General features: G+C 35.1%; 1 protein-coding gene across 2 annotated transcripts in view; it reads left to right on the top strand.

The window, feature by feature from the left end:
- Positions 1-1,684: 1,684 nt before the first annotated feature.
- The window catches only part of LOC127838969 (cytoplasmic polyadenylation element-binding protein 2-like), a 51,959-nt gene continuing 26,399 nt past the window's right edge, over positions 1,685-27,244 (top strand). Inside the window, exons 1-4 of one of the 2 annotated variants that reach the window (XM_052367106.1) lie at positions 1,685-1,835; positions 3,980-4,003; positions 4,398-4,574; positions 7,759-7,848. In XM_052367106.1, coding sequence (XP_052223066.1) covers positions 1,700-1,835; positions 3,980-4,003; positions 4,398-4,574; positions 7,759-7,848 — 427 coding nt within the window. In that variant the 5' untranslated portion in view covers positions 1,685-1,699. The remainder of the gene's footprint in view (positions 1,836-3,979; positions 4,004-4,397; positions 4,575-7,758; positions 7,849-27,244) is intronic. The other variant, XM_052367107.1, reaches the window with a different exon arrangement.

Genomic DNA, 27,244 nt, shown 5'->3' with positions numbered 1-27,244 from the left:
ATTAAAACAGTTTACATTCATATTCCAATTTGCCTTAAATGCTCCATGCTGGATATAGGTGATATGACTGTAATTTATTTTAGACATAGCCAATTTAATTTCAACCCTGCAGATGTTTACAAATTGGCAAGTTAATTGCAGATGATTTTTTTTTATAAAAACGGATGCTTTCATCAAAATTAGCTGTGTGACTAATCAAGCCTGAAATCACTCTCATAATATGACAGTGTTTTAAGCCTTCCTATCCGATGTAACTGATAATATGAGGAAGCTAGTATCAACATTGACCAATACAGGGCTGGAAAGCTTTTTCTTATTTCGATCATTGTTAATGAACGTTTTCTGTGGATAAAATTTATGTCCTGCATTTGTATAATATTATTGATACGAAATGCCATTCCAACCAACAAGTGCTTATCCCACAGCTATTTCTGGAATGAAGAGCATTTTCAACTCTCTGCCAAAATGCAAGTGCAGGCTCTAGACCAGTGATGATCATTACCATCTGTTGCCATCTCTTTAGGCTTGGAACAGTCAATATTCAGGCCAGCAATTGGAATTTCTTCTTTCCAGTATGGGTTATTGGAGGATAATTTGATGTCAATTTTATGCACAGAATATTTTAGGCATTTAGTTTGTGCTAAGCTACAACTTTTTTCGGAAAAGAGTGAAGTTGCATGTTACTGTGGTTTCTTGAAATCCATTATACATTACCCGCAAGTAACTTGAACTGCTAATTATTTCTACTAAACTGATGGTTACAATGTAAATAGCAAGGAAAATGAATTGGCCAAGAATTAAGAATTTTCTAAGAATTCATACTTCTTGTTTATGTATTTTGGCTTTGCTAAATTTCCTACCAGTTGAAAAAAAGTAATTCGTTTGGCGTGAGTTTATCAATACATGATGTAAAACTAAATCAGTTGTTAACAAGAAAATTGGCTCTAAATAATTAGCTGTGTTTGACTCTTGGATATTGTTAAATAGCCAGGATGTTGAATTTCTGAAATGTTCAGTTTTAAGGTAGTAGCTAACTATAGTAATTATGTGATATTTGGTAAAGTCAACTTCCTCTGTTATATATGGGTTGTGTTTGTTGTATTTAAATACATCATCGATGGATGATACTCTATAAAAGTAATACATGTAGATTATTTAGGAAAATGTGTATAATGTTTATTTTTATGCCCATGGATCGAATGATCTGGGGTGTATTGATTTTGGCCTGTCTGTCTGTCTGTCAATCTGTGGAAAAGTTAAACCTTGGTTAAAGATTTGCAATAACTTTTGCAATATTGAAGGTAGCAACTTGATATTTGGCTTGCATGTGTATCTCATGGAGCTGCACATTTTGAGTGGTGAAAGGTCAAGGTCATCCTTATGGTCAAAGGTAAAAAAAGAAAAGAAAAAGATCAAAGGGGCGCAATATTTGGGCATTGTGTTTCTGACAAACACATCTCTTGTTTAACTATCCATTAAAACTTTTGTGGTTTTTCTTTAAGAATATAAAAACGTGACCTAAGAAATAAAATGGTGTTAACACAGACAGCGTGTCACCATAAAGGCTCTTGAATATACTTTCTCGCCAAACTGAGCGCATTTACCAATACAGTTGCACATTCTTAACAATTGTGTCTACAGGTATATGGTGCAGAATCTTTTAAATTCATTTGTTAACAACTGAAATGAGTATTTTTTAATGATAATATCTACCAAATTCACTTTGTTACAGGATCGCAGTAGTGCGTATGACACAATGAAGTTTACTAACTTTGAGTCACAATTGATGGACATAATGAGGACCACGACTATGGACCAGGCAGACCAAATAAAAGGTAACATCAATGGTGCACACTTGTAGAGCCCATATAATAAACCCTTCTTAAAGCTTTTTATTTTTATGCCGCCGGATCGAAAGATCTGGGGCACATTGTTTTGGCCCGTCTGTCTGTCATTCATTCATTCATTGTGTGTGTCCCAAAACTTTAACCTTAGTTAAAGTTTTGCAATTACTTTTGTATTATTGAAGACTGCAACTTGATATTTGGCATGCATGTGTATCTCATGGAGCTGCACATTTTGAGTGGTGAAAGGTCAAGGTCATCCTTCAAGGTCAAAGGTCAAATATATGGCTTCAAAGCGGCGCAATAGGGGCATTGTGTTTCTGACAAACACATCTCCTGTTTTCCCTTTTGTTGTGCAATAAAAGTATGGGTTTATCATGCACAATATGAACCAAAAATGTTTCCCCCTACAAAAAAGTTAGTATCTCAGATCCAAAGTCCTTGTTCTGAATGGTGATCTGGATCACGACAAAAATCTTATAATTTAGACATTGCTATAGATATTGATAGCTCTGTCTCTTACAAATAATCAAAATCATCAGGAATAAAATGTTACTCTTCTTGCCAGACAAATCAGGTTATGGGTTTAAGAGTTATTAGTGCTGCAACAATACGCCAAAATTGTAATTGTATTGCAATATATTGTCAGTTCAAAAACCCGTATTGCAATATATCGCAATTTATTGCTAACTTGTACCAGAATTATAAACCGCCACTTACCCGATAATCCCGTATATTCCAGTTTTAAAGCAAATTCTGGTAAATATTTACTATAAATGTGCTCAAGAATAACAAGAAACACAAACATTCGCAAATTTTCTTAAGTATCAAAAACATTATGGCATTTGTTACTATTTAAAGATGTGATGAAATAACGTCCAACCTGGATGTTTTTGTTTTCACTGAACACGCGTAATTTGCCTGACGTGATGTTCCCGTTTTTATACAACACAAAATACACCCATACTTTCCATGCGACGTTCTACATGTCTGCATAATTTTCGCACACTTTTTATTGAGACAAAGGATAAAGCACTTTTTATTTGACGCTATTTTTTTATTGTTGCGTAAGCATTTAAATTTGGAAGTGTGTTTCCGAAATTCGGATTACAAATTAAAAATGATCAAACCAGAATCGAACGAAACATTTACAGTTGTGCGCAATTAATTTAACGATAATCTGTTCAAAAGCATCAAACGAATGCTCCCATGTAACAACTCTACTCCGTATAATACACTTTTTAGAATGCTATTTTTACGTAAAAATTTATTTACACCGCTTTGCTTTGTTTACCTTGATATCGTTATTTTGGATGGCTTTTCTGGACGAAATGTGAATGAATTTTTGTAAAATTTTCGTACCGGTTTGATGAAAATCGTATCGCAATACAATATGCGGATTGCGTATTGCGATATATACCGATATACCGATATATTGTTGCAGTACTACCCCCTACAAAAAAGTTAGTATCTTAGAAACAAAATCCTTGTTCTGAATGGTGATCACAACAAAAATCTTTTAATTTAGACATTGCTATTGATATTGATAGCTCTGTTTCTTACAAATTATCAAAATCATCAGGAATAAAATGTTACTCCTCTTGCCAGACAAATCAGGAAATGGGTTTGAGAGTTATAGAAGTATATCCGAGTTAAAGGGACAGAAAACTAATTTGTTACAGGAATTTTAGAATGATTCTTATGTTGAAAACAAACTTGTTGGGGTGCAAAACAAGAAAAAAAATATTTTTGGCAATTTAATCATGAAAGCTGTCTTTGTCATTACATAATACTGGTTTATTGTCCTAGTACCAGTTTCACCGGAGGGGACTTATGGTTTGTGCTTTTTGAGTCTGTCTGTCTGTCACACTTTTCTGGATCCTGCGATAACTTTAAAAGTTCTTCATATTTTTTCATGAAACTTGAAACATGGATAGATGGCAATACGGACACTATGCACGTCATTTCATTTTGTTCCTACATAAAAAATTCTGGTTTCTATGGCAAAAAAAACACACAAAAAAGCACAAAATTCTGACATTGGTGGAGCCGGTAGGGGACATAATATTGCTTGGCAATAGTCTTGTTTTAACAAATTGACCTCTTTTAATCAATATGTTTTCCTAATCTTTTAGCCAGGAATTTCAGACAGCTGTTGGGTATGATGATTTAAGTTAAATTGTTTGATGTTGGTGTTTTATTATGTACCTTTCAGTTTGTTGAAATATTTAAATATTACTTCTCAAGATTATATGTTGACGTATTCTTTTGATTTGTTTTCAGCCTTATTTTATGTTCTCTTTTTGTATTGTTGTTTTGTGTCTAAACAAACCATGACATTGATCATAGTCGGTTATGTAGCATGCTTATGTCATGCAATGAGTAATTCATAAAAAAAAACTCATAATAAATTCTGAACGCAAGGATGCCTTTGTTTTTTGCTATTAATACAGTAAAAGGTCACTCTCTGCATTGTTCATGCTCAAATGGATAGATGAAGGACATAAAATAAAAATCAGCGTTGCTGACAGCTTTTGTATGTTGATTTTTCAGCTGGCAAAGTCCACCATTTCTTGTTCAATGAGGACATCCCTCTCACAGAGGAGTGCAATCTAGACCAGACGGTTCCCAGCTTGGGCTCTCCTGTCAACACATCACCAGGTTGTGAACGCGTTGAACGATTCTCGCGAAAAGTGTTTGTGGGCGGTCTACCACCCGATATAGATGAAGGTAGGTCACGTTATGTGTTGTTAAATTGAAAGAATGTTGAAATAGTCCTGGCACATACACTTGCATATTCTCTTAAGAAAGTTCAAAATAGGGGACATATTAGCGATTGCTCTTTAAACACTTTAAAATATGGTTATTAATACACTTTTAAATTAAAATGGGTCTGACCAATTATGAGAATTTTTCTAAAGTGTTTCTTACCTATACATTTTTAGATTTTCGGAAGAAAAATTTTATTTCTTTTATATAGTTGTTTTAACTATTCAGTTTTTCATAAACAACCAAATTTGCGTGGTAACCCAAACCTTCTGAAGATTTTACAGTTTTACACCATTATATCTGCATGGGAAGAGTTGTGTGAATGAAAATGATATCTTTATCAGAAATTTGAGTTAGTTTATTGCAGCTGTGAATGTTTTATAAACCTCCTTATGTTCATTATTGACTTTTCCTTAATTGCTCTTTGCCTTGGGAAGAAATAAAATTGGTGAAATTTGACATCTGCTATAGAATTGGATACTGATAACATTATATGGCTTCTACTGAAGTTGAAGATAAAATGAAGGCTGGAAATTCAGTCTGTTGCATGTATTTGCAGTCTAGATATTGCTATTGCTTCTGCATTTGTTCTGGTTACATCAAGTTTTTGTTTGATTTTTGCAATTTCAAGATGCATTAGCCCATAATTGTGTAAGCCTTAAGTAAAAAAGTAAAATGGTGAAAATTAAGAATCACTGAAGTTGATTTGATCTTATAATACAATATTCTACATTTTATCAATTTTTATGATTGCTTAAATTTTGAGACATTGTCATTATTCTTTAATTTCAGACAATATCTGATTGATGGGTTTTACATTATGACATATTTATTAACCCATTTATGCCTAGCGGATTCTTCTAAATTGGATCAATTTATTTCCAAAATTAGGGATGTCTAGTATATTTATGCCCCCCTTCGAAGAAGAGGGGGTATATTGTTTTGCACATGTCGGTCGGTCCGTCGGTCGGTCCGTCCACCAGATGATAACTCAAGAATGCTTAGGCCTAGGATCATGAAACATCATAGGTACATTGATCATGACTGGCAGATGACCCCTATTGATTTTTAGGTCACTAGGTCAAAGGTCAAGGTCACAGTGACTCAAAATAGTAAAATGGTTTCCGGATGATAACTCAAAAATGCTAAGGCCTATGATCATGAAACTTCATAGGTACATTGATCATGACTGGCAGATGAGCCCTATTGATTTTCAGGTCACTAGGCAGCGATTTTTTTCCTTCTTCATAAAGTACTGGTAAACAGAACTTTCCCAATTACGAAAAAACTACAAATTTCCCAATTGCTGGCCAAAAATTCCCAATTAAAGGTAAAAAAAAATAATATTTTTTTTTTTTTTTTTTTTTTGGGGGGGGGGGGGGGGGGGGAATGCAACATTTTGTTAGTTTCCCTGTACAGCTCTATGGTTTGAACCTAAGTAAATATAATATTGACAGGTTGAAAACACTTAGAATCAATTTTAAAGTATTTGGGAGCATAAAATCAAATACACCAATTTCCCAATTTGAGGGTTTCATGACTCGATTTTTCCCAATTTTCAGGTTTTCACAACTCAATTTTTCCCAATTGGACTGGTACGGGTACTTTTCCCAATTGGACAAAAAAAAATCGCTGCTAGGTCAAAGGTCAAGGTCACAGTGACTCGAAATAGTAAAATGGTTTCCGGATATTAAATCAAGAATGCTAACTCCTAGGATCATGAAACTTTATAGGTACATTTATCATGACTGGCAAATGACCTCTATTGATTTTCAGGTCACTAGGTCAAAGCAAAGATCATGATCACAGTGACTCAAACAGTAAAATGGTTTCCGGATGACAACTCAAGAATGCTTACGCCTAGGATCATGAAACTAAATATGTACATTGATCATGACTGGCAGATGACCCCTATTGATTTTCAGGTCACTAGGTCTAAGGTCAAGGTCAATGTGACTTGAAACAGTAAAATGGTTTCCGGATAATAGCTCAAGAATGCTTACGCCTAGGATCAAGAAACTTCATAGGAACATTGATCATGACTGGCAGATGACTCCAATTGATTTTCAGGGCACTAGGTCAAAGGTCAAGGTCACAGTGACTCAAAAAAGTACATTGGTTTCCGGATGACAACTCAAGAATGCTTACACCTAGGATCATGAAACTTCATAGGTACATTGATAATGACTGGCAGATGACCCCTATTAATTTTCAGGTCACTAGGTCAAAGGCCAAGGTCACAGTTACTCAAAACAGTAAAATGGTTTCCTGATGATAACTCAAGGATAATTAGGCCTAGGATCATGAAAATTCATAGGTTCATTGATCATGACTGGCAGATGACCCCTATTGATTTTCAGGTCACTAGGTCAAAGATCAAGGTCACAGTGACAAAAAAGGTATTCACCCAATGGCTGCCACTACAACTGACAGCCCATATGGGGGGCATGCATGTTTTACAAACAACCCTTGTTATTTCTAAATTTAGAATATTTCTTACAGAAATTCCTTTAAGCAAACAGCGCAGACCCTGATGAGATGCCCCATCATGCGGCGTCTCATCTGGGTCTACGCTGTTAGCCAAGGCCTTTTTTCTAGATGCTAGGCATAAATGAGTTAATTCAATAGCTTATGGCCAGAAGGGCTTATCAGCCTCCTTTTTAAGGGAAACTTTCTTTATTGTCTTTCAACCTGGGCCAGTATTTACCCAAAAATTCTTAGACTTGCGTCTTAAAATAAAGAGTACTAATGAAACTGTTTTGTTCTCAAAGCGTAAAGCAGTTCAATCTTAAACAAGAATAATAAATAACATCTTACTGCACAATTCTTCATTTAGAACAATTTATTGATGACAAAATCAACATTTACAGCCTTTTGATTATATATTTAAACTCATTACAACATATTTTCCTGATAAAAATCTTTTCTGTATTCTCAAAATCTTTTCTGTATTCTCAAGTCTAAGAATGGGTTGTCAAATACTGACCCAGTATTCTTACTTATAATTAGATATTGTTTGCTTAATTCTGTGTCTGTTAATTTACATCGTAATTTGCAAAAATTTGTAAAAATATATAAATGAAATAAAAAATAACCATGACAAATAATGATAAAACAATGTTGACGTCAAATAATTTGGTTTCAGAGGAGATAACCCTAGCCTTCCGTAGATTTGGGCCTGTAGTTGTAGATTGGCCGCACAAAGCTGAGAGCAAATCCTACTTTCCACCAAAAGGTAAGAAACGCCTTTATTTTTAGCTCGACTATTATATATGAAATATACATAGTGGAGCTATCCTACTCACCCCGGCGTCGGTGTTGCCGTTCCCGTTTGCGTGCAAATGTTAAAGTTTGCGTACTACCCCAAATATTTTCAATTTCCTTTGACATATTGCTTTCATATTTTGCATACTTGTTAACCATCATGACCCCAACCTATAAACAAGAGCAGACAACTGTATCAAGCATTTTGACAGAATTATGGCCCCTTTTATACTTAGAATATGCATATTATTGATAAATCTATGTTAAAGTTTGCGTACTACCCCAAATATTTCCTGTGTCCCTTGACATATTGCTTTCATATTTTGCATACTTGTTAACCATCATGACCCCAACCTATAAACAAGAGCAGACAACTGTATCAAGCATTTTGACAGAATTATGGCCCCTTTTATACTTAGAATATCAGGGCTTAACACTAAGGCACGTCCGAACGACATTCACTGCCTGTACCTAGGTCCGGGCTAGCCAATGTCCCAGGAACATGCCCGACCGGTCGTGTGTATTTTGGGAAGGATTATGTGTTCTATATCAATAAACTGCATTTTAAATAAGCTTTTCAAAGATGCAACAATCTTAATACAGTACAATCAGATGACAATTAAATCCCAGAGTGAAGTCAGAGACAACAAACGGATCGTATCTCATAATAGATTTGGAACCCCCTGATTGCAACCAAAAAGAGGCCGATAATTAAGAAAATCCCCGGCAGTTTTCCTGGTAAAACACGTCAGTACCTATTTTTAAACGGAATTCTGCTTGATACGGTTTTTGATTGGTTTCCTCGTAGTGACGTGTTTTCTCGATAAAAATACGTTATAATCTAAAAGCCGGGATCGCCCAGGATCGTCCGGGTTGGATGAAGGCACTCGACATTAACACAAAGTTACTATACAATTATTAGTTATTTATCAATTTAAAAAAATTGTAATTTGTTTGATCGATTAGAAGTGTTTTGACAATCTTTTTTACGCAATTCAATTAGCAAAACTAATATTAATGGTCGATCCCGGCTTTTAGTAGAGAGTTAACCCTGTACAATTGTTACGACTACCGTAACACGTTATTTTGCGAAACCTAAGATTCACTTACCATTTGTTGTCAGACGGTAACCTTGGCAATCTATGTAAAAAAAGGTTTGGCTTTACGGGTGGAGATGGGGGTTCCTCAGATAAGAAAAGAAAAGGGAAGGAGGAAAGTAAGAGAAAGTATGAGGAAAAAAAAGGAAATTTCTTCCGAAATGGCGTGAAGATTACAAATAGATGTCTAAAGTAGATGAATATTGAATTCATTAGCATTAGAAAGGCAAGCTAATAAGAATTATTGAATCATAATTGCGCATCTCTACGCACAAGAAAATACCAGTTGAATGATAAATATAAAGGTTTTGATATACTTGGGTCAGCGCACATGAAAGATTGGTCAGGGCTAGTAGGTTCTGCATTTAAAAGCCCGAATGGGCTAGTTGAAAAAAAAGTTAGTGTTAAGCCCTGAATATGCATATTATTGATAAATCTATGTTAAAGTTTGCGTACTACCCCAAATATTTCCTCTGTCCCTTGACATATTGCTTTCATATTTTGCATACTTGTTAACAATCATGACCCCCACATATAAACAAGAGCAGACAACTGTATCAAGCATTTTGACATAATTATTGCCCCTTTTATACTTAGAATATGCATATAATTGAGAGATCTATGTTAAAGTTTGTGTACTACCCCAAATATTTCCTGTGTCCCTTGACATATTGCTTTCATATTTTGCATACTTGTTTACCAACATGACCCCAACCTATAAACAAGAGCAGACAACTGTATCAAGCATTTTGACAGAATTATGGCCCCTTTTATACTTAGAATATGCATATTATTGATAAATCTATGTTAAAGTTTGACAAAACAACACTTACCTTACATACTACAATGCACTCCACCCAAACCATCCCCCACGCCCGCCCACAGAACCCCCCCCCCAAAAAAAATGTATATTTTTTTCTTATTTTTGAAAGATCATTTATTAAATGATCACACACCCACATTATACCCCCCTCTCCCCCACTCCCACCCCCAACCCTCCCTCCAAAAATAAATAAATTTGTTTTCTTATTTTCTTATTTTTGAAAGATCATCTGTTAAATGATCACACACCCACATTATACCCCCCCCCCCCCTTCTCCATGATGGCTTACCTTATACTGTCAAGCACTTGAATAGTCGAGCGCGCTGTCCTCAGACAGCTCTTGTTTATTTGCTGTTTAAGAACTTCAAAGATACATGTACCAGGGAATAATCTAATTTACTATCTATGGGTCCCTGAACTCGCAGATTTTAGACCAATGAGTCCCAGGCCAAAATTAATGAGTCCAACTTGAAAAAGAATGGGTCCCAAATGTTAAAAGATACCAAGTAGTGAAGAACATTTAAGTGACACTTGCTCAATAACTATGTTTTGCATTAAACTTTTAATAATCTCTAAAACAGTGAGTTTTGAAACCAAAAAACAAATTCAGGGTTATCACTATCTTGTTTGCCTTCACATAGGCTATAAGCGTCTGTTACATGAATGTAACCTGTTAGAAAATTTCAACTTGATTCAAGTCAATGATAATATTATTGTTAACATCCGAATTACGAGCCTAAAAATATTATTGTTTACGTCCGAATTGCGAGCCGTTGATCTACCGTTATTAAAGTTTAGCGTTGTTTGTTTTGGATCTAGCTTCAACACCTTATTTCGGAGGCATTATTTCTGTATTATTTATGACTAAGTTACAAAAAGTTAAAGTAGGCCTTCATCCGGGGACTCTAGAAAATATCATAACACACTCTATTTAAAAGGTCGATTCTAATTGGTTCGTATTATACAGCAGCGGCTCGACTAGAGCCAATCAAAAGACTTGTTGCAGTCTTCAATCCTCATTCGATTAAACTCAGCGTTCATCGCTACACTTTTGACTCATTCCCAAGATAGTTCGTACTTATCGTGATTCGCGTATGTGTTAACGGATTCGTTTCAGCAATGCGTCCGAGTGGACGCACATATTTTAAAACTATGCGTCTTTTTTGATATTTGTGCGTCATAGACGCGGGACGCGCATGAAGATTATTTCCTGATGTAGAGGAACTTATTTTGTTAAATAATGTTCATGGTTTTTAAGCTTAACACTTACCATATTTTCCAACAGAAGTTTTGTCAATACTTCTTCTATAGGAGTAACAAATGCACGGGCCACCTCTTTTTGAGAGGCCACGGGCTAGTGGGCTCCAGATAATAAGTGCATCTATGGTACAGTTCAGAAACTTGTCTTACTATTGTAACGAGAGCGCCGATGGCGCTGAAAGCATAGTTGCAAGATACAGGGAAGTTGCTGCTGAAGTAAATGTTTAGGTCAAAATATACTAAATAGTTTCCTTATATGTTTCGATGTAAAAGCGACAACTTTGAGCGAAAATAAATACAACATTTTGCACATAGAGACCCCCATAACCATACCTTTTCTTGACGGGCATTCTAAGCTGAATCGATTTAAGCAATAAAAAAGATTTGTCATGTTCAAACCAAAAACAAATTCGACTCAAATCAAAATCGACTGTTTTTGCGCCTTTTTCGGCCGTTTTCTAGTGGATTGTAACCTTTTGCAGTGCCATATTTTACTTTAATCTCCAACTTTATCCTATTTCAGGGATTAAGTAGTGAACACCTATGCTTACCCTATCAATATCTCCAAACGATAAAACCAGAACAAAGTGTATAACATGCCTTCGAGGAAAATATGATGATTTGTTTAGAAAGTACATGACTCGATTATTTAGTATATTGTAGCCTTAACGATTGCTGACATCACGAGTCGCCCCCCTTGTTAACAAAATGCTCTATTTTTAGAAACGGGAATTCCAAATAGTGACGAATGTGAATGGTTACAAAATGACATAACTATGAAAATAAATACGTAGAATTACATTATTTCACGCATACCATTATGCAACCATCCGTTTTCTTTTCCGACTTGATACATTTACAGCTTTCCATTTAATATTTTACAGACACAGCACTCGTCCAGAATTCGCGCTAATCCATTAAATCCGATGCCACATTTAAACCGTTAACTCTACTCGTAACGTAAATTTCTGGCTCAAAGTAAATCATTTTAACTTCAATTAACACAACTCTATTACTTTTAAACTCTACTTCATCAAATCCATAGAAAGGCACGTCAGAATCCATGTCATAAATCAGAAAACATTCATCGTACTCCGCCATTTTTTACACATTTTCAAAGAATAAAAGTGATTTATGCCCCACTTCCTGCTGAGAATATGTTTTAATTTCTATTTATAATTAACCGATGAAATGTTACATATACTTTAACCAGGGCCTTATTAATTCAGTTATGTAAACATTTGACCTCTCACAGAACAGTAAACGAAGGAAATCGAAATTGGGATCCCATATAAATTAGGTGTGAGGTCACTATCAACAAGAACAGAATTGTTTTACGAACGAAATTTGTTTTATGTTATAAGAAGATTTTTTGACATAAAACGGTCTTAGAAAAATTCACTAAAAACGGTGTCAGCAATATTCTTGGAAGAAAACGTTAGAAAAACGTTTCCAAAAAAAAATTTGTAAGAATTACCATATACTAAATTAAATAGATATTTCGTCTGATTTTTGATCAGGTAAGGCTTCATAAAGGGTAACCGACCGATGTGGATTTTCAAAATGTGGTATATACCATAAGCATAGGTGCAAGCACCTATGCTAAAAACTGGCAGAAACAGGAAAATACCATGCATTAATTGATACATGTTATATTAATAGTTTAAGTGTTTATGATTTTGTTTTAATATTATGCATTATTGTTTAATGATTTCATTTTTGAAAAATAATAAAGTTCAGGGACAATAAAGATTGTCATTTTAAAATGTTCATTTTTGCATTCATAAAATGTACAATTTTGTTATATAAATGTAAGAAAACAAAACAGAACAGTAATAAGTAAATTGTGCAACAAGTAACATGATGATCAGATGTACATGTGCATAATTTATGTGTTCTGTGTAGAAATAAATAAATGTAACAGCATTTTATGTCAGTTGTGAAACACTAACACATGTTTCCATGGCCATAAAGCATTTACATGAATTAGTCTGTTAATTATCATTTCAAATTACTGCTGTTCCATCAATTATAATGTCATCAAGTACTTTTCCCTTCTAACACACCCTGAACATTGATTTCTAAAAGTTACTAGGCCAATTATGACCTTGATGGTACTGTCAAATGTAGGCATGTGTCATGTTTTCATGTAACTGTCACACAGGAAATGCCAAACTCATTGAAAACTGTGTTTATACTAAAGTAACATGTATACAATATGTTAAACAATTATTGTACATGACATGGCTTGAGAAAAAAGTTATCCTGACTTATATAGTATGTGAACTAGCCATCTGAAGATTTTTTCAGCAAGGGTTCAATAGTAAATAGTAATGGTTAAAAAAGTTATCAATGGATTAAAGTTGTTATATGTACACAGTGTATTTTATGGCAATTTCGGGGCCGAATATCGGCCCCATTCCCTTCAAAAAAGAGTATATATTTTCCCCACTTTTGTAGAAAAAATTCCCTCCAAAAGTAAAAAAAACAACTGTCTAATGCTAAATATATCTCAAATTTATTTCATTAACAAGTAACAAAGTATATAACTATAATTAATATGATTTTTATGTCCCCCACTATAGTAGTGGGGGACATATTGTTTTTGCCCTGTCTGTTTGTTGGTCTGTCTGTTGGTCTGTTGGTCTGTTGGTCTGTTTGCGCCAACTTTAACATTTTGCAATAACTTTTGCTATATTGAAGATAGCAACTTCATATTTGGCATGCATGTGTATCTTATGAAGCTGCACATTTTGAGTGGTGAAAGGTCAAGGTCATCCTTCAAGGTCAGAGGTCAAATATATGTGGCCAAAATCGCTCATTTTATGAATACTTTTGCACTATTGAAGATAGCAACTTGATATTTGGCATGCATGTGTATCTTATGGAGCTGCACATTTTGAGTGTTGAAAGGTCAAGGTCATCCTTCAAGGTCAAAGGTCAAATATATGTGGCCAAAATCGCTTATTTTATGAATACTTTTGCAATATTGAAGATAGCAACTTGATATTTGGCATGCATGTGTATCTCATGGAGCTGCACATTTTGAGTGGTGAAAGGTCAAGGTCATCCTTCAAGGTCAGAGGTCAAATATATGTGGCCAAAATCGCTTATTTTATGAATACTTTTGCAATATTGAAGATAGCAACTTGATATTTGGCATGCATGTGTATATTATGGAGCTGCACAGTGACATTTTGAGTGGTGAAAGGTCAAGGTCATCCTTCACAAGGTCAAGGTCATCCTTAACAAGGTCAAGGTTATATATAGGGGGACATTGTGTTTCACAAACACATCTTGTTTATTATTATAAAGAGTTATATTAAACTAGTTTTTCCCAAATCAGTGGACTTTTCACATTAATTGCATTTTTTTCCAAAATAGCCAAGAAAAGGCTTGATGTATCTATTGTGTCAATATTTGTTGATAAAAACATTCCAATATGGTCCATTTTATGAAAAAAAATGCTCACATTTGCCATTTTATCGATAAAAAAAATTCCAATTAGACTCAAATTGGCTTGAAAAACTGGGACTGTGAATGACGGCTGAACTGTCTGAAACTAATGTCGAAAAAATCATTGATATATATTTAAGAAAAAGGACAGAGACATTCAGCTGAGAATATTACATTCATACATACATGTGTATTCATATAATAAATATCATTAAATACATATAAAAGAGTGAATTTTTTATTTTCCCCTTTTCCTAAAAAACAAAGCATTTTTCCCCTTTTGGACGGACCCCGCCACCATTCCCCTATAGGTGAAACAAAACACTGGTACATGAAAACTAATAAAATAAGCCCAAGCGTTTTAGTCTTGCTCTTGTAAATTTTGAACTGGTTTGGGTTTAAAGTTCCTTTTAAATATATTTATTTTAATGTAATAATGCAAAATTTACTTTTCAAGTAACACATGGTATAAAGTTAACCTTTGGAAAAGTGTTGTTGTACTCCTAGCTACACTTTTTGCTCACACATTTTGTCCAAGTGACATTTTGTTTGTGCATAAGATTTCTGATGCAATAATTGGCTGATTTTTCACTTATAACTGTCCCTTGTTATGTTTTTCAGAATTTACCATAACTACACTGATTATGACATGTTTGCGAGCTGGTACTTCATGTTTCAACACTGATTCGTATTTCTATTAGGTATCAGGAATTAATAAAAATGTCATTACTAAATTACATGAAATGTATATTTAACAGTGCCTCAGATTATTATTTGGGACACAGGTGGTTAGCGTGTGGCTATGATATTAATTAGTGAAAACATCATTTTGAATGAAAATTAAACGAAAAATATACTTTTCTGAAAAAAAAAATCACTATCAAATATATATTAGATATTTTTATTTTGCATCTTAATAGAAACAGAAAGTACAGACCCATTACAAATATAATGCACAATGAGCGACGAATGAAGTCAGATTGAAAACGCATGTATGTCGTCGTAAATAATTAAGTAAGAAGCTATATTTACAGACCAAATATGTCCGCAGAGCGTTTTAATAACTTTGACTGTTTTCCTGCTCAGCCATACAGGCGGTTGCTGAATGAAACCGTCAACCCGTTACGAGAATAATTTCAATTATAAAATACCGAAAACGATCAAAGAATTTTCGATCAAAGCTATTGTATCGTACGCATTAAATTTGACGAATGTGTCAAAGTAAAATTTGTTGCGTTTTCGATACGCATGATATTGTATTTCTCTGCATTTTTTAACATGGTGAAAGACGCAGATACTCAGCTTATCTGGAGCACTGATTTAATAACTTTAAAATGTATATTTTGAACGGCCCATTTTACATTTGAAGGATTTAATTGATTTATTTGTCTTATATTTTAAATTCAGACCAGTAAAGGTGTATTTGGGCAAGAAAAAGCCACATAAATACTCAAAATATAAAAAAATTCATAAATAAATGAACCCCAAAAATATCAGTGTATCTTATGGCAATATCCCAAATTTGTATTTTTTGTGTCACAATATATTCTTTGTGAATTTTCCGTGTCGATACCCAAACATTTACAAGAACATGCGAGATTCTTTGGCTTCGGGCGGCTTAGGAAGCACAACATAGTTCTCATGAGTTTCCCGAAGACAATGTGATTTTGTATGGGTTAACTTTATTATGCCCCCCTTCAAAGAAGTCAATCAATATCCGTCCGTCTGTCCACCAGATGGTTTCCGGATGATAACTCAAGAACGCTTAGGCCTATGATCATGAAACTTCATAGGTGCATTGATCATGACTTGCAGATGACCCCTATTGATTTTGAGGTCACTAGGTCAAAGGTCAAGGTCACGGTGACCTGAAATAGTAAAATGGTTTCAGGATGCTAACTCAAGAACGCTTATGCCTAGGATCATGAAACTTTATAGGTACATTGATCATGACTGGCGGATGGCCCCTATTGATTTTCAGGTCACTAGGTCAAAGGTCAAGGTCACAGTGACCCGAAACAGTAAAATGGTTTCCGGATGATAACTCAAGAACGCTTATGCCTAGGATCATGAAACTTCATAGGTACATTGATCATGACTTGCAGATGACCCCTATTGATTTTCAGGTCACTAGGACAAAGGTCAAGGTCACAGTGACCCAAAATAGTAAAATGGTTTCCGGATGATAACTGAAGAATGCTTTTGCCTAGGATCATGAAATTTCATAGGTACATTGATCATGACTGGCAGATGACCCCTAATGATTTTCAGGTCACTAGGTCAAAGGTCAAGGTCACGATGACTCAACTTAGAAAAATGGTTTCCGGATGATAACTCAAGAACGCTTTACCTAGGATCATGAAACTTCATAGGTACAGTGATCAAGATTCGCAGATGACCCCTATTGACTTTCAGGTCACTAGGTCAAAGGTCACGGTGACTTGACACAGTAAAATGGTTTCCGGATGATAACACAAGAAAGCTTACGCCTAGGGTCATAAAACTTCATAGGTACATTGATCATGACTCGCAGATGACCCCTATTGATTTTCAGGTCAGTAGGTCAAAGGTCAAGGTCACAGTGCCAAAAAACGTCTGCCACTACAACTGACAGCCCATGTGGGGGACGTGCATGTTTTACAAACTTCCCTTGTTTTACAATATATTTTATAAAATATTTGTTGATTTTGAATATTAATCTGATTTTAATATTATACAGCTGATGCCCAAACAGCAAGCCTTTCCAATTTTGTTGTACTGTCTGCAATACCCTACTGCCCCATTTCTAGGGGGCAATGACTCAGATATCTGTTTCATTCCAATAATATTTAAGTGCAGGGTGATTAGTCTGGTCAGGCTATACTTTTTAACGTAATTTGTGTTTTGTGGTTAATATAGGCTGGTAAATTGTATAAATGTGTTTGAAAGTGAAATGCCTAATTATTAAGCTTGAAAATAATTTTGAGTCTTATAAAACCTTTCTTTCTCAGCATCTCCTTGAACATCATTCTTTTACACTGAAATATAATTATTTGAATACATTTTACCTTCATTAAACATAAAACATAATTATAATATTGAAAAAAAAATATATTAAAAGGCGAGTAATGTTTAGCAATGTTAATAGCATGTGTATTAGTATCTCCCATTTCATTCCCTCACATTCTTGGAGTCTGAGTAGCTAACCTGTTGCTGGTGCCATTGTCTGGGGCTGTTGTATGGAGATGGAATATGAAATGAGGTTGGACAAATCAATAACAGTCCCTATAGCCCTGAAAAATGCAAACATTTATCTGATGTCATACAGTTATTAATGCATCAATAACCGGAAATGATTGTTCTGATGGAGAAAAAAATAAAGCTCATGTATAAATGTTTGATTGATTAAAAATGTTATTCAGGATCATTTTTGCTAGCAATTTCCTATACACATGTATTTGTTAGGGAAATAATATATATTTAAAATCATAGTTAACTATTCCCATTGAGGCATTTGATACTTGAACAAATAAATAAAAGGGAAGTCAAAGGGGGAAACAGTAGAAGGGAAAGTGGTAACTGTTACAATAAAAGTTAAAATAAGGAAATGTAAAAGTATTTCTATAACACAAAAATAACTATTTTAGCTCTCTTAGTTTATTTATAACTCACTTTTAGCAATTTCAAACAGATTAAATTTGATCTGTCAGATTTAATTTAAATTAAACAGCACTTCATCCAACCGGTTACTTGAAATGGTTCTGCAACTAAGATAATTGCAAGCAGCTAATGCCAGTTTTCTCTGTATACCAAGTTATCTGCTTTGAAAAGGTATTGCTTCATTAAGATTTTTCTAGTCTATACTTGAACCCTTTTGTTTGCTCATATTGATTACTGTGCGAAAGGACAGAGATTTTTGCCTCTTCTTTCATATGGAATCCTGTTCCATCTCTTATTTCCTGTGAAAAAGAATACACAATTCTTATCAGGACTCTCCTTTGAATCCTAAACACCGGAATGATGGTTGAACTGTAGAAAAATGAATGCAAATTATCAAGAATTCCATGACAAATCTGTGATTTTCTCACTGTTAATAATTGTGAGGTTTTGGTGTAACAAAAATGTGCATACAGTTTTTTTTTATTTAATTAAATGTAATTGTGATGATTTAAAAGTATAATAAATATAATTATGGCCAAATTGGTTTTCACATTTTTAAATACCCAAATGAGCATTACATAGGTACATTTTGTAAGTTAAATACCCTAGGCAGAGTTCAGTTGTTGTTGTCAGCTCCCTAAAGGTAAGTAAAAATTGGGGTTGAGTCAGCCATATAATCTGATAAAAATAATCAGGTGATACATTTAAATCTTTTCATAATAAAAACTGATATCATAATAATTGGTTGAATGTCCGTATTAACCTGTATGAAAAAATCAAAATCAATGTGTGTTTAACTTTAAGTTTTTCATTACATCCGAAGATAAAATTTTGTCAAGAACTTCTTTGCATGATATCAATTCAAATTATCTGGTGCTTGCCTGTTCAGATTATATAGCAAGAGTAATCATTTCTTGTAGCTGTTTCAAGGGAACTCAGGTTCTTGTGATCTATAATTTCTTAATGTAACATGTAACATGTTTCTTTGCCATGTATTGATTTTGTGGTTATGTGATGCATTTATGCCTCCAAATTGCCAGCATCAAACTGCATTGATTTTGTGATTACATGTTGACATTATAACTGACAACAGCGACTGTGTTTTATGATATTATAAGTGTGTGTGTGTGGGGGGGGGGGGTAGATTTTTTTATTTCCGTATATTTTGTTTCAAAAGCCATTCTTTTTGCTATTTGAATGAAAACTTTTTATTTGGAAAAAAAAGGAACATTTCTTAAAACTAATAAGAAGGCCCTAAAACTATTTGGGAATATCGAGTGGTTTTCTATGTCAATGTCTTAATGTCCATTAAAATATGAATATTGTACATGAAAATTAACGATTAAGATCTAAATGGCAAGGAAAGTTTTGGTAAGTAGCAATGATATAATGTGACATTGTGTCTTACAGTTGGAGCCTAAAACATTTTGATCAATATGAAAAAGGGATTTGTAAAAGATCCAGGATAATTTGTATACCCCCCTTCGAAGAAGAGGGGGTTAATTGTTTAGCTCATGTCGGTCCGTATGTCCGTCCACCAGATGGTTTCCGGATGATAACTCAAGAATGCTTAGGTCTAGGATCATGAAACTTTATAAGAACATTAATCAGGACTCTCAGATGACCCCTATTGATTTTCAGGTCACGAGGTCAAAGGTCAAGGTCATGGTGACCCGAAATAGTAAAATGGTTTCCTGATGATAACTCAAGAATGCTTATGTCTAGGATAATGAAACTTCATAGGTACATTGATCAAGACTCGCAGATGACCCCTATTGATTTTCAGGTCACTAGGTCAAAGGTCAAGGTCACAGTGACCCGAAATAGTAAAATGGTTTCTGGATGATAACTCAAGAACGCTTATACCTAGGATCATGAAACTTCATAGATACATTGATCATGACTCACAGATGACCCCTAGTGATTTTCAGGTCACTAGAATATAGGTCAAGGTCACGGTGACCCGAAATAGTAAAATGGTTTCCGGATGATAACTCAAGAACGCTTATGCCTAGGATGATGAAACTTCATAGGTACATTGATCATGACTCGCAGATGACCCCTATCGATTATCAGGTCACTAGGTCAAAGGTCAAGGTGACCCGAAATAGCAAAATGGTTTCCGGATGATAACTCAAGAACACTTATGCCTAGGATCATGAAACTTCATAGGTACTTTGATCATGACTCGCAGATGACCCCAAATGATTTTCAGGTCACTAGGTCAAAGGTCAAGGTCACAGTGACTCAACTTAGGAAAATGGTTTCCGGATGATAACTCAAGACCCCTATTGATTTTAAGGTCACTAGGTCAAAGGTCAAGGTCACGGTGACCGGAAATAGCAAAATGGTTTCCGGATGATAACTCAAGAACACTAATGCCTAGGATCATGAAACTTCATAGGTACATTGATCATGACTCGCAGATGACCCCTAATGATTTTCAGGTCACTAGGTCAAAGGTCAAGGTCATGGTGACTCAACTTAGAAAATTGGTTCAGGATGATAACTAAAGAACACTTACGCCTAGGATCATGAAACTTCATAGGTACATTGATCATGACTTGCAGATGACCCCTATTTACTTTCAGCTCACTAGGTCAAAGGTCAAGGTCACAGTGTCAAAAAACGTATTCACACAATGGCTGCCACTACAACTGACAGCCTATATGGGGGGCATGCATGTTTTACAAACAGCCCTTGTTATTATTATGCCCCCCTTCGAAGAAGAGGGGGTATATTGTTTTGCACATGTCGGTTGGTCGGTCTGTGGGTCTGTTGGTCCGTCCACCAGATGGTTTATGGATGATAACTCAAAAACGCTTAGGCCTTGGATCATGAAACTTCATAGGTACATTGATCATGACTGTCAGATGACCCCTATTGATTTTCAGGTCACTAGGTCAAAGGTCAAGGTCAAAGTGACTAGAAATAGTAAAATGGTTTCCGGATGATAACTCAATAATGCTTAGGCCTAGGATCATGAAACTTCATAGGTACATTGATCATGACTGGCAGATGACCCCTATTGATTTTCAGGTCACTAGGTCAAAGGTCAAGGTCACAGTGACTCAAAACAGTAGAATGGTTTCCGGATGATTACTCAAGAATGCTTACGCCTAGGATGATGAAACTTAATAGGAATATTGATCATGACTGGCAGATGACCCCTATTGATTTTCAGGTCACTAGGTCAAAGGTTAAGGTCACAGTGACTCAAAATAGTAAAATGGTTTCCAGATGATAACTCAAGAATAATTAGGCCTAGGATCATGAAACGTCATAGGTACATTGATTATGACTGGCAGATGATCCCTATTTATTTTTAGGTCACTAGGTCAAAGGTCAAGATCACAGTGACAAAAAACATATTCACACAATGGCTGCCACTACAACTGACAGCCCATATGGGGGGCATGCATGTTTTACAAACAGCCCTTGTTTGATAAGATTGAAATATTGTTAATATTCAACAGTGCTGAAATTGTTTTTTCAACCTGTAAATGAAGTTTCGAAGTATTTGTGCTTAATGGTTAATAAAACAGTGTAAGATGAAGAATTAGATTATGTTTGATGTTTTTATAATTTAGATTTTAATAACATTTTGTTTAAAGCTGACATGGTAACATTTTTTTAGGCAGTGTTTCAGAACATATATTTTGTGTAATAATGCTGCTAATATTTGAAATTGCTTGCCAGCTATTGATGACGAATCAAATAAATAAATAAATTTTGAGTTCCTCAATCTGTCACAAGCTTAATATGTCACAATCTTTACAGGGTTCTTATCCTGCGAAATACCCTGAAATTAGCTTTCAAATCATTAAGCTTTCTGGTAAAACAGATCCAGCCCATGATTTTGTGTTGCACGGCTATTGCATAAAACATTTTCCTTACAATTTTAAAAATAACAAAAGTGAACAAAGTTTCCCTTCCCGAAGTAATGAAGAAAGCCTTGCCTTTTCATGCATTGTTTCCATGTTTTGTTTAAGGGAGGTTACTGTAAAAGCTCTGTTCTGAATTTGCACACCATTGACATTTAGGACAAAAAGTTGTTAAGCTGGTTATTATACAGTCAGGATGTAGTTGTTATTATTTCTGTAGGTCACGATACAAATGTGCATATATAATCAAACAAATGATTTCATGGTTTCCGGTCTGGAGAATGTATGCCTGATTTATGTTAACATCTTAATTCCCTTGGCACGTTATTGTTTTCTTGGTACTTAATTAGGCGGCTTTTATAACTGGCATTAATTGTCCATAAGAAAAGTTAAGTGTAAAAAGAATGTATGTGATATAGGAATAAATATGGTTAACAACAGATTTACACTGAAATCTTGATATTTCTAGGCATATGTGAGGTAAAAATACTTGTGTGAATTGCTTGCCAGAATGTGTATACTCTTTAAGAAGGTCTTGAAGTGTTAATTGTGCCATAATTTGAGCCCCATTTCCAGTAATTAATGGTGATGTTCAAGTGACAGTTTCAACATCTATGGCTTTGTTTCCTCGAATATGAAGAGCTGAACCAGCGGTCAAATGGTTTCTTGCACTGCTATTTTAAAAATTGAATGTGATATGACAATAATGAGCCCATGCAACTGTACCATGCTTTACATAGAATTTTGTAAGCTGGTATTTGATTATTGACGAAACCAATGGTCTTATATCATTGTAATAATATGCAGGGCTAGACACTTACGGTGGTCCGTTGACCCGGGGTCAGTAAAAAATAGGGACTCTGGACCAGTGAAACTAGAAATTTGGTTGATCCGTCGGACCAGTTAAAAATCCTGGCCAGCTTATTGTGAAATACTGGTGGAAAGCCGTTTTCATCAATAAAACAACTTTATATGTTCATAATAAACCGATAATTTCATCATTATTTTATGGGCCGACTCGAGACCGGGATAAAAATAGCAACATATTGGAAATTTCAATTTTTCTAGATGCCCGGATGACAAAAACCTGTTGTCGCATCAAAAAAACGATTTGCGATCCGCAAATGTCTCCAGAAAATGTCTCTGGACTTGGCTGTGATCGATACACAAATTAACATAAAATTTTAATTGTTCGGATTGGGAAATGAACAAAATGGTATTTATTATTTTGAAAAAGCAGCAATAATCAGCATTTTTATCGATATTAATACCATCAGAATATACTTTGTTTACAGTAAGAATTTATACTGGAGGGCGCCGAATAATGTTTTGATATTTCGGGAGAGTAAACGTGTGTATTTTCAAGATAACAAGTTTTCGAGATGTGGAATTTCATTCGGGGGGAGGTTGAACCTACGCTTAAAAATCTAAAACTAATTAAGAGAAGCTTGAAGTACAGCGAAATATGAAAGGGATATCATATTGAGATAGTTTAGTAGATAGTATAGTTTCCTTTTTATAAATGTGGATAATCCGGAAAGTAAGTTAAAATTTAAGTAAAATAACAGAGAAATTGTCGGACCACTTGAAATCTTGGAGGACCAGTAATTTCTGAAAGCTGGTGGTCCTTTGGGTCAGTAGGTTAAAAAATTAAGTGTCATGCCCTGATATGAGGAAAAATAATTTAATATTACATCATTGTATGTAGTCTAAAACTGCAAACTGTTGAAAAACAATTTTTATGCCCCCAGTAGGGTGGCATATAGCAGTTGAACTGTCCGTCAGTATGTCAGTATGGCAGTCTGTCTGTCCGTCTGAAAAAAACACTTTAACGTTATCAATAACTTTTGCAATATTGAAGATAGCAACTTGATATTTGGCATGCATGTGTATCTCATGAAGCTGCACATTTTAAGTGGTGGAAGTTCAAGGTCAATGTCATCCTTCAAGGTCAAAGGTCAATTTTTTAGAATTTATTTCAAAGCGGCGCAATAGGGGGCATTGTGTTTCTGACAAACACATCTCTTGTTTGTTTCATTTTCTTGAATCGTGTTTGCTATAGGTATGTTCAAATATAAATTAATTATCCCTGAAAATAACATATCACCGAAGAGTATAGATTCATAAATTCTTAGAAATTTTGTGAAAAACTCTGACCAGAAATACAAACAAGTATAATTTATTCCCACTACCACTATTGTCAAACCCAATATAAATTATAGATCATGAAAAAGAATTTGCATTTATTGCATCCAGACTCTCTGTTTTTCTGCCAATTTGTTTAATGTCTGTCTATTCATTATTGGCAAAATGAAGGTTGTCCCATGAGAATATTTCAAATAACAACTGATCAGTTCCTACTGATGGACAGTTCCTTGGGTTTCTCATATTGAAGAATAAGTATCTTTATTGTTCTTCGCAAATACTAATTCACTTGCTCATAGGTACTTTGGACCTTATTTCTTAGAAAATTTCCAGTTGGTCATGTAAAAGATTTATTTTTCTGTGAAAAAACAATTATACATTTTCATTTGCATGAATATATGATTTATTTATTATCTGTGAAGTATAATGCTGCCCTGATATTCTAAGACCTGTAATACCTTCAAGCAAAACTCAATTTGGGATAGAAACAAGCAGGGTTCCACTTCTAAATGGGCACAAAAAGTAAGGCTCTTAGATTTTAGAGAAAGCCTGTAATTTAATCCTTTATTTAAGAAGAAATAAAGAAGCAAAGGTTGGTAATTGTGTTAATAGCAAAAAGACGTTGGGTAAGAAAAGCTACAGGTTGCTGATTGAAAGCGGCAGAGTGGAATGACAGACAATCCAGGGGTGCAACTAATTTGCTTAATATTTGTTAAATGTAAGAAGTTTTTGTCCTTCTTCAGAAAGGGCTTTATATAGGCCCCTTCCCCTAAGAGCATTTCTTTAAAATAACGCAATTTTCCCCAAATTTCAAGCTAACTTAGCAATTATTTTCCCCTTTTTAGCTCACCTGATTTCTCAGGTGAGCTTTTGTGACCAGTCTTTGTCCGTCCGTCCGTTAACATTTGCTCGTAAACACTCTATAGGCCACATTTCTTGTCCCATCTTCATGAAACTTGGTCAGAAGCTTTGTCCCAATGAACTCTCGGTTGAGTTCGAAACTGGGTTGTGCCGGGTCAAAAAGTAGGTCACCAGGTCAAAAAGAAGAAAAATCTTGTAAACACTGTACAAGTCACATTTCATGCCCAATCTTCATGTAACTTTGTCAAAATGTTTGTCTTAATGATATCTTGGTTGAGTTCAAAGTGGTTCGGATCCGTTGAAAAACATGGCCATCAGTGGGCGGGGCAGTTTTCCTTATTTGGCTTTAGAGAAACCTTGTAAGCACTCTAGAAGTCTCATTTTTTGCCCAATCAACATGAAAGTTAGTGAAAACGTTGGTTCAATTGATGTTTCGAACGAGTTCAAAAATGGTCGAGATCGGTGAAAAAACATGGCCGCCAGTGGGCGGGGCATTTTTCTCTATATGTATAAAGTGGTAGTTTTCCCTATTTGGCTTTAGAGAAACTTGTATACACTTTAGAAGTCACAATTTTTGCCCAATCATCATGAAAGTTGGTCAAAACATTTGTTTTATTGATAATTCGGACGAGTTTGAAAATGGTCAGGATCGGTGAAAAAACATGGCCTCCAGTGGGCGGGGCATTTTTCTCTATATGTATATAGTGAAAACATGTGAACACAGTAGAAGTCACATTTTTGGCCCAATTTACATGAAATTTGCTCAGAACATTTGTATCCTTGATACGAGAGTTAAGTTCAAAAATGGTTCCGGTCAGTTAAATAACATGGCTGCTGGGAGGGGGGCAGTTTTCTCATTATGCCCCCCCCCCCCCCCCCCCCTTTCGAAGAAGAGGGGGTATATTGTTTTGCTCAGGTCGGTCCGTCCGTCCACTAGATGGTTTCCGGATGATAACTCAAGAGCGCTTATACCAAGGATCATGAAACTCCATAGGTACATTGATCATGACTCGCAGATGACCCCTATAGATTTTCAGGTCACTAGGTCAAAGGTCAAGGTCACGGTGACCCGAAATAGTTAAATGGTTTCCAGATAATAACTCAAGAACGCTTATGCCTAGGATCATGAAACTTCATAGGTACATTGATCATGACTCGAAGATGACCCCTATTGATTTTCAGGTCACTAGGTCAAAGGTCAAGGTCATGGTGACCTGAAATAGTTAAATGGTTTTTGGATGATAACTCAAGAACGCTTATGCCTAGAATCATGAAACTTCATAGGTACAATGATCATGACTTGCAGATGACCCCTATTGATTTTCAGGTCACTACGTCAAAGGTCAAGGTCACGGTGACCTGAAATAGTAAAATGGTTTCTGGATGATAACTCAAGAACGCTTATGCCTAGGTTCATGAAACCTCATAGGTATATTGATCATGACTCCCAGATGACCCCTATTGATTATCAGGTCACTAGGTCAAAGGTCAAGAATACAGTGCCAAAAAACGGCTGTCAAGGTCACGGTGACTCAACTTAGAAAAATGGTTTCCGGATGATAACTCAAGAATGCTTATGCCTAGGATCATGAAACTTCATAGGTACATTGATCATGACTCGCAGATGAAATAATGATGAAACTTGACCAGGGTGTTTGTCTGGACAATATCTAGGTCAAGTTTGACATTTGGTTAAGATTGAATGAACCGACTCCTCTCAGGTGAGCGAACTAGGGCCATCTTGGCCCTCTTGTTTCAGTTTTATCAACAATTTTTTTCCCCCAAAGGAAGGCCAGGCCCCAAATCAATAAAAATGCCTTGTTTTAATTTCATATATATCTCCGCAATCTAGTATTAATACCATTGAATATAAACAAAACACGTATACAATTTCAAGATACATCTCACTTTTTGTTTCAAACGCTCAAAAGGTACCGAAAACAGACACAAAAGCAACAGGGTACAGTTCTCTAGATCTAATATTTTATTGAATGTTAAATCTCATCCTGCCAAGCAAATTTAAGCCTTGTTCGGAGAAAACTGGGCTTAATGCATGTGCTTTAAGTGTCATCCCTGATAAGCCTGAATTGTCGGGACGACACTTTTGGCCTTTACTTGACTTTCGCTAGGAAATAAAGAGATCTTTAAATGAAGAATTCCATACAATCGAAAGTGTCATCCCTGATAAGCCTTTTCAGACTG

The sequence above is a fragment of the Dreissena polymorpha genome, chromosome 7, assembly GCF_020536995.1.
Source record: "Dreissena polymorpha isolate Duluth1 chromosome 7, UMN_Dpol_1.0, whole genome shotgun sequence".
NCBI lineage: Eukaryota > Metazoa > Mollusca > Bivalvia > Myida > Dreissenidae > Dreissena > Dreissena polymorpha.
Note: the sequence above shows the minus strand (reverse complement) of the source record. Positions and strands in the feature narration are given on the sequence as shown.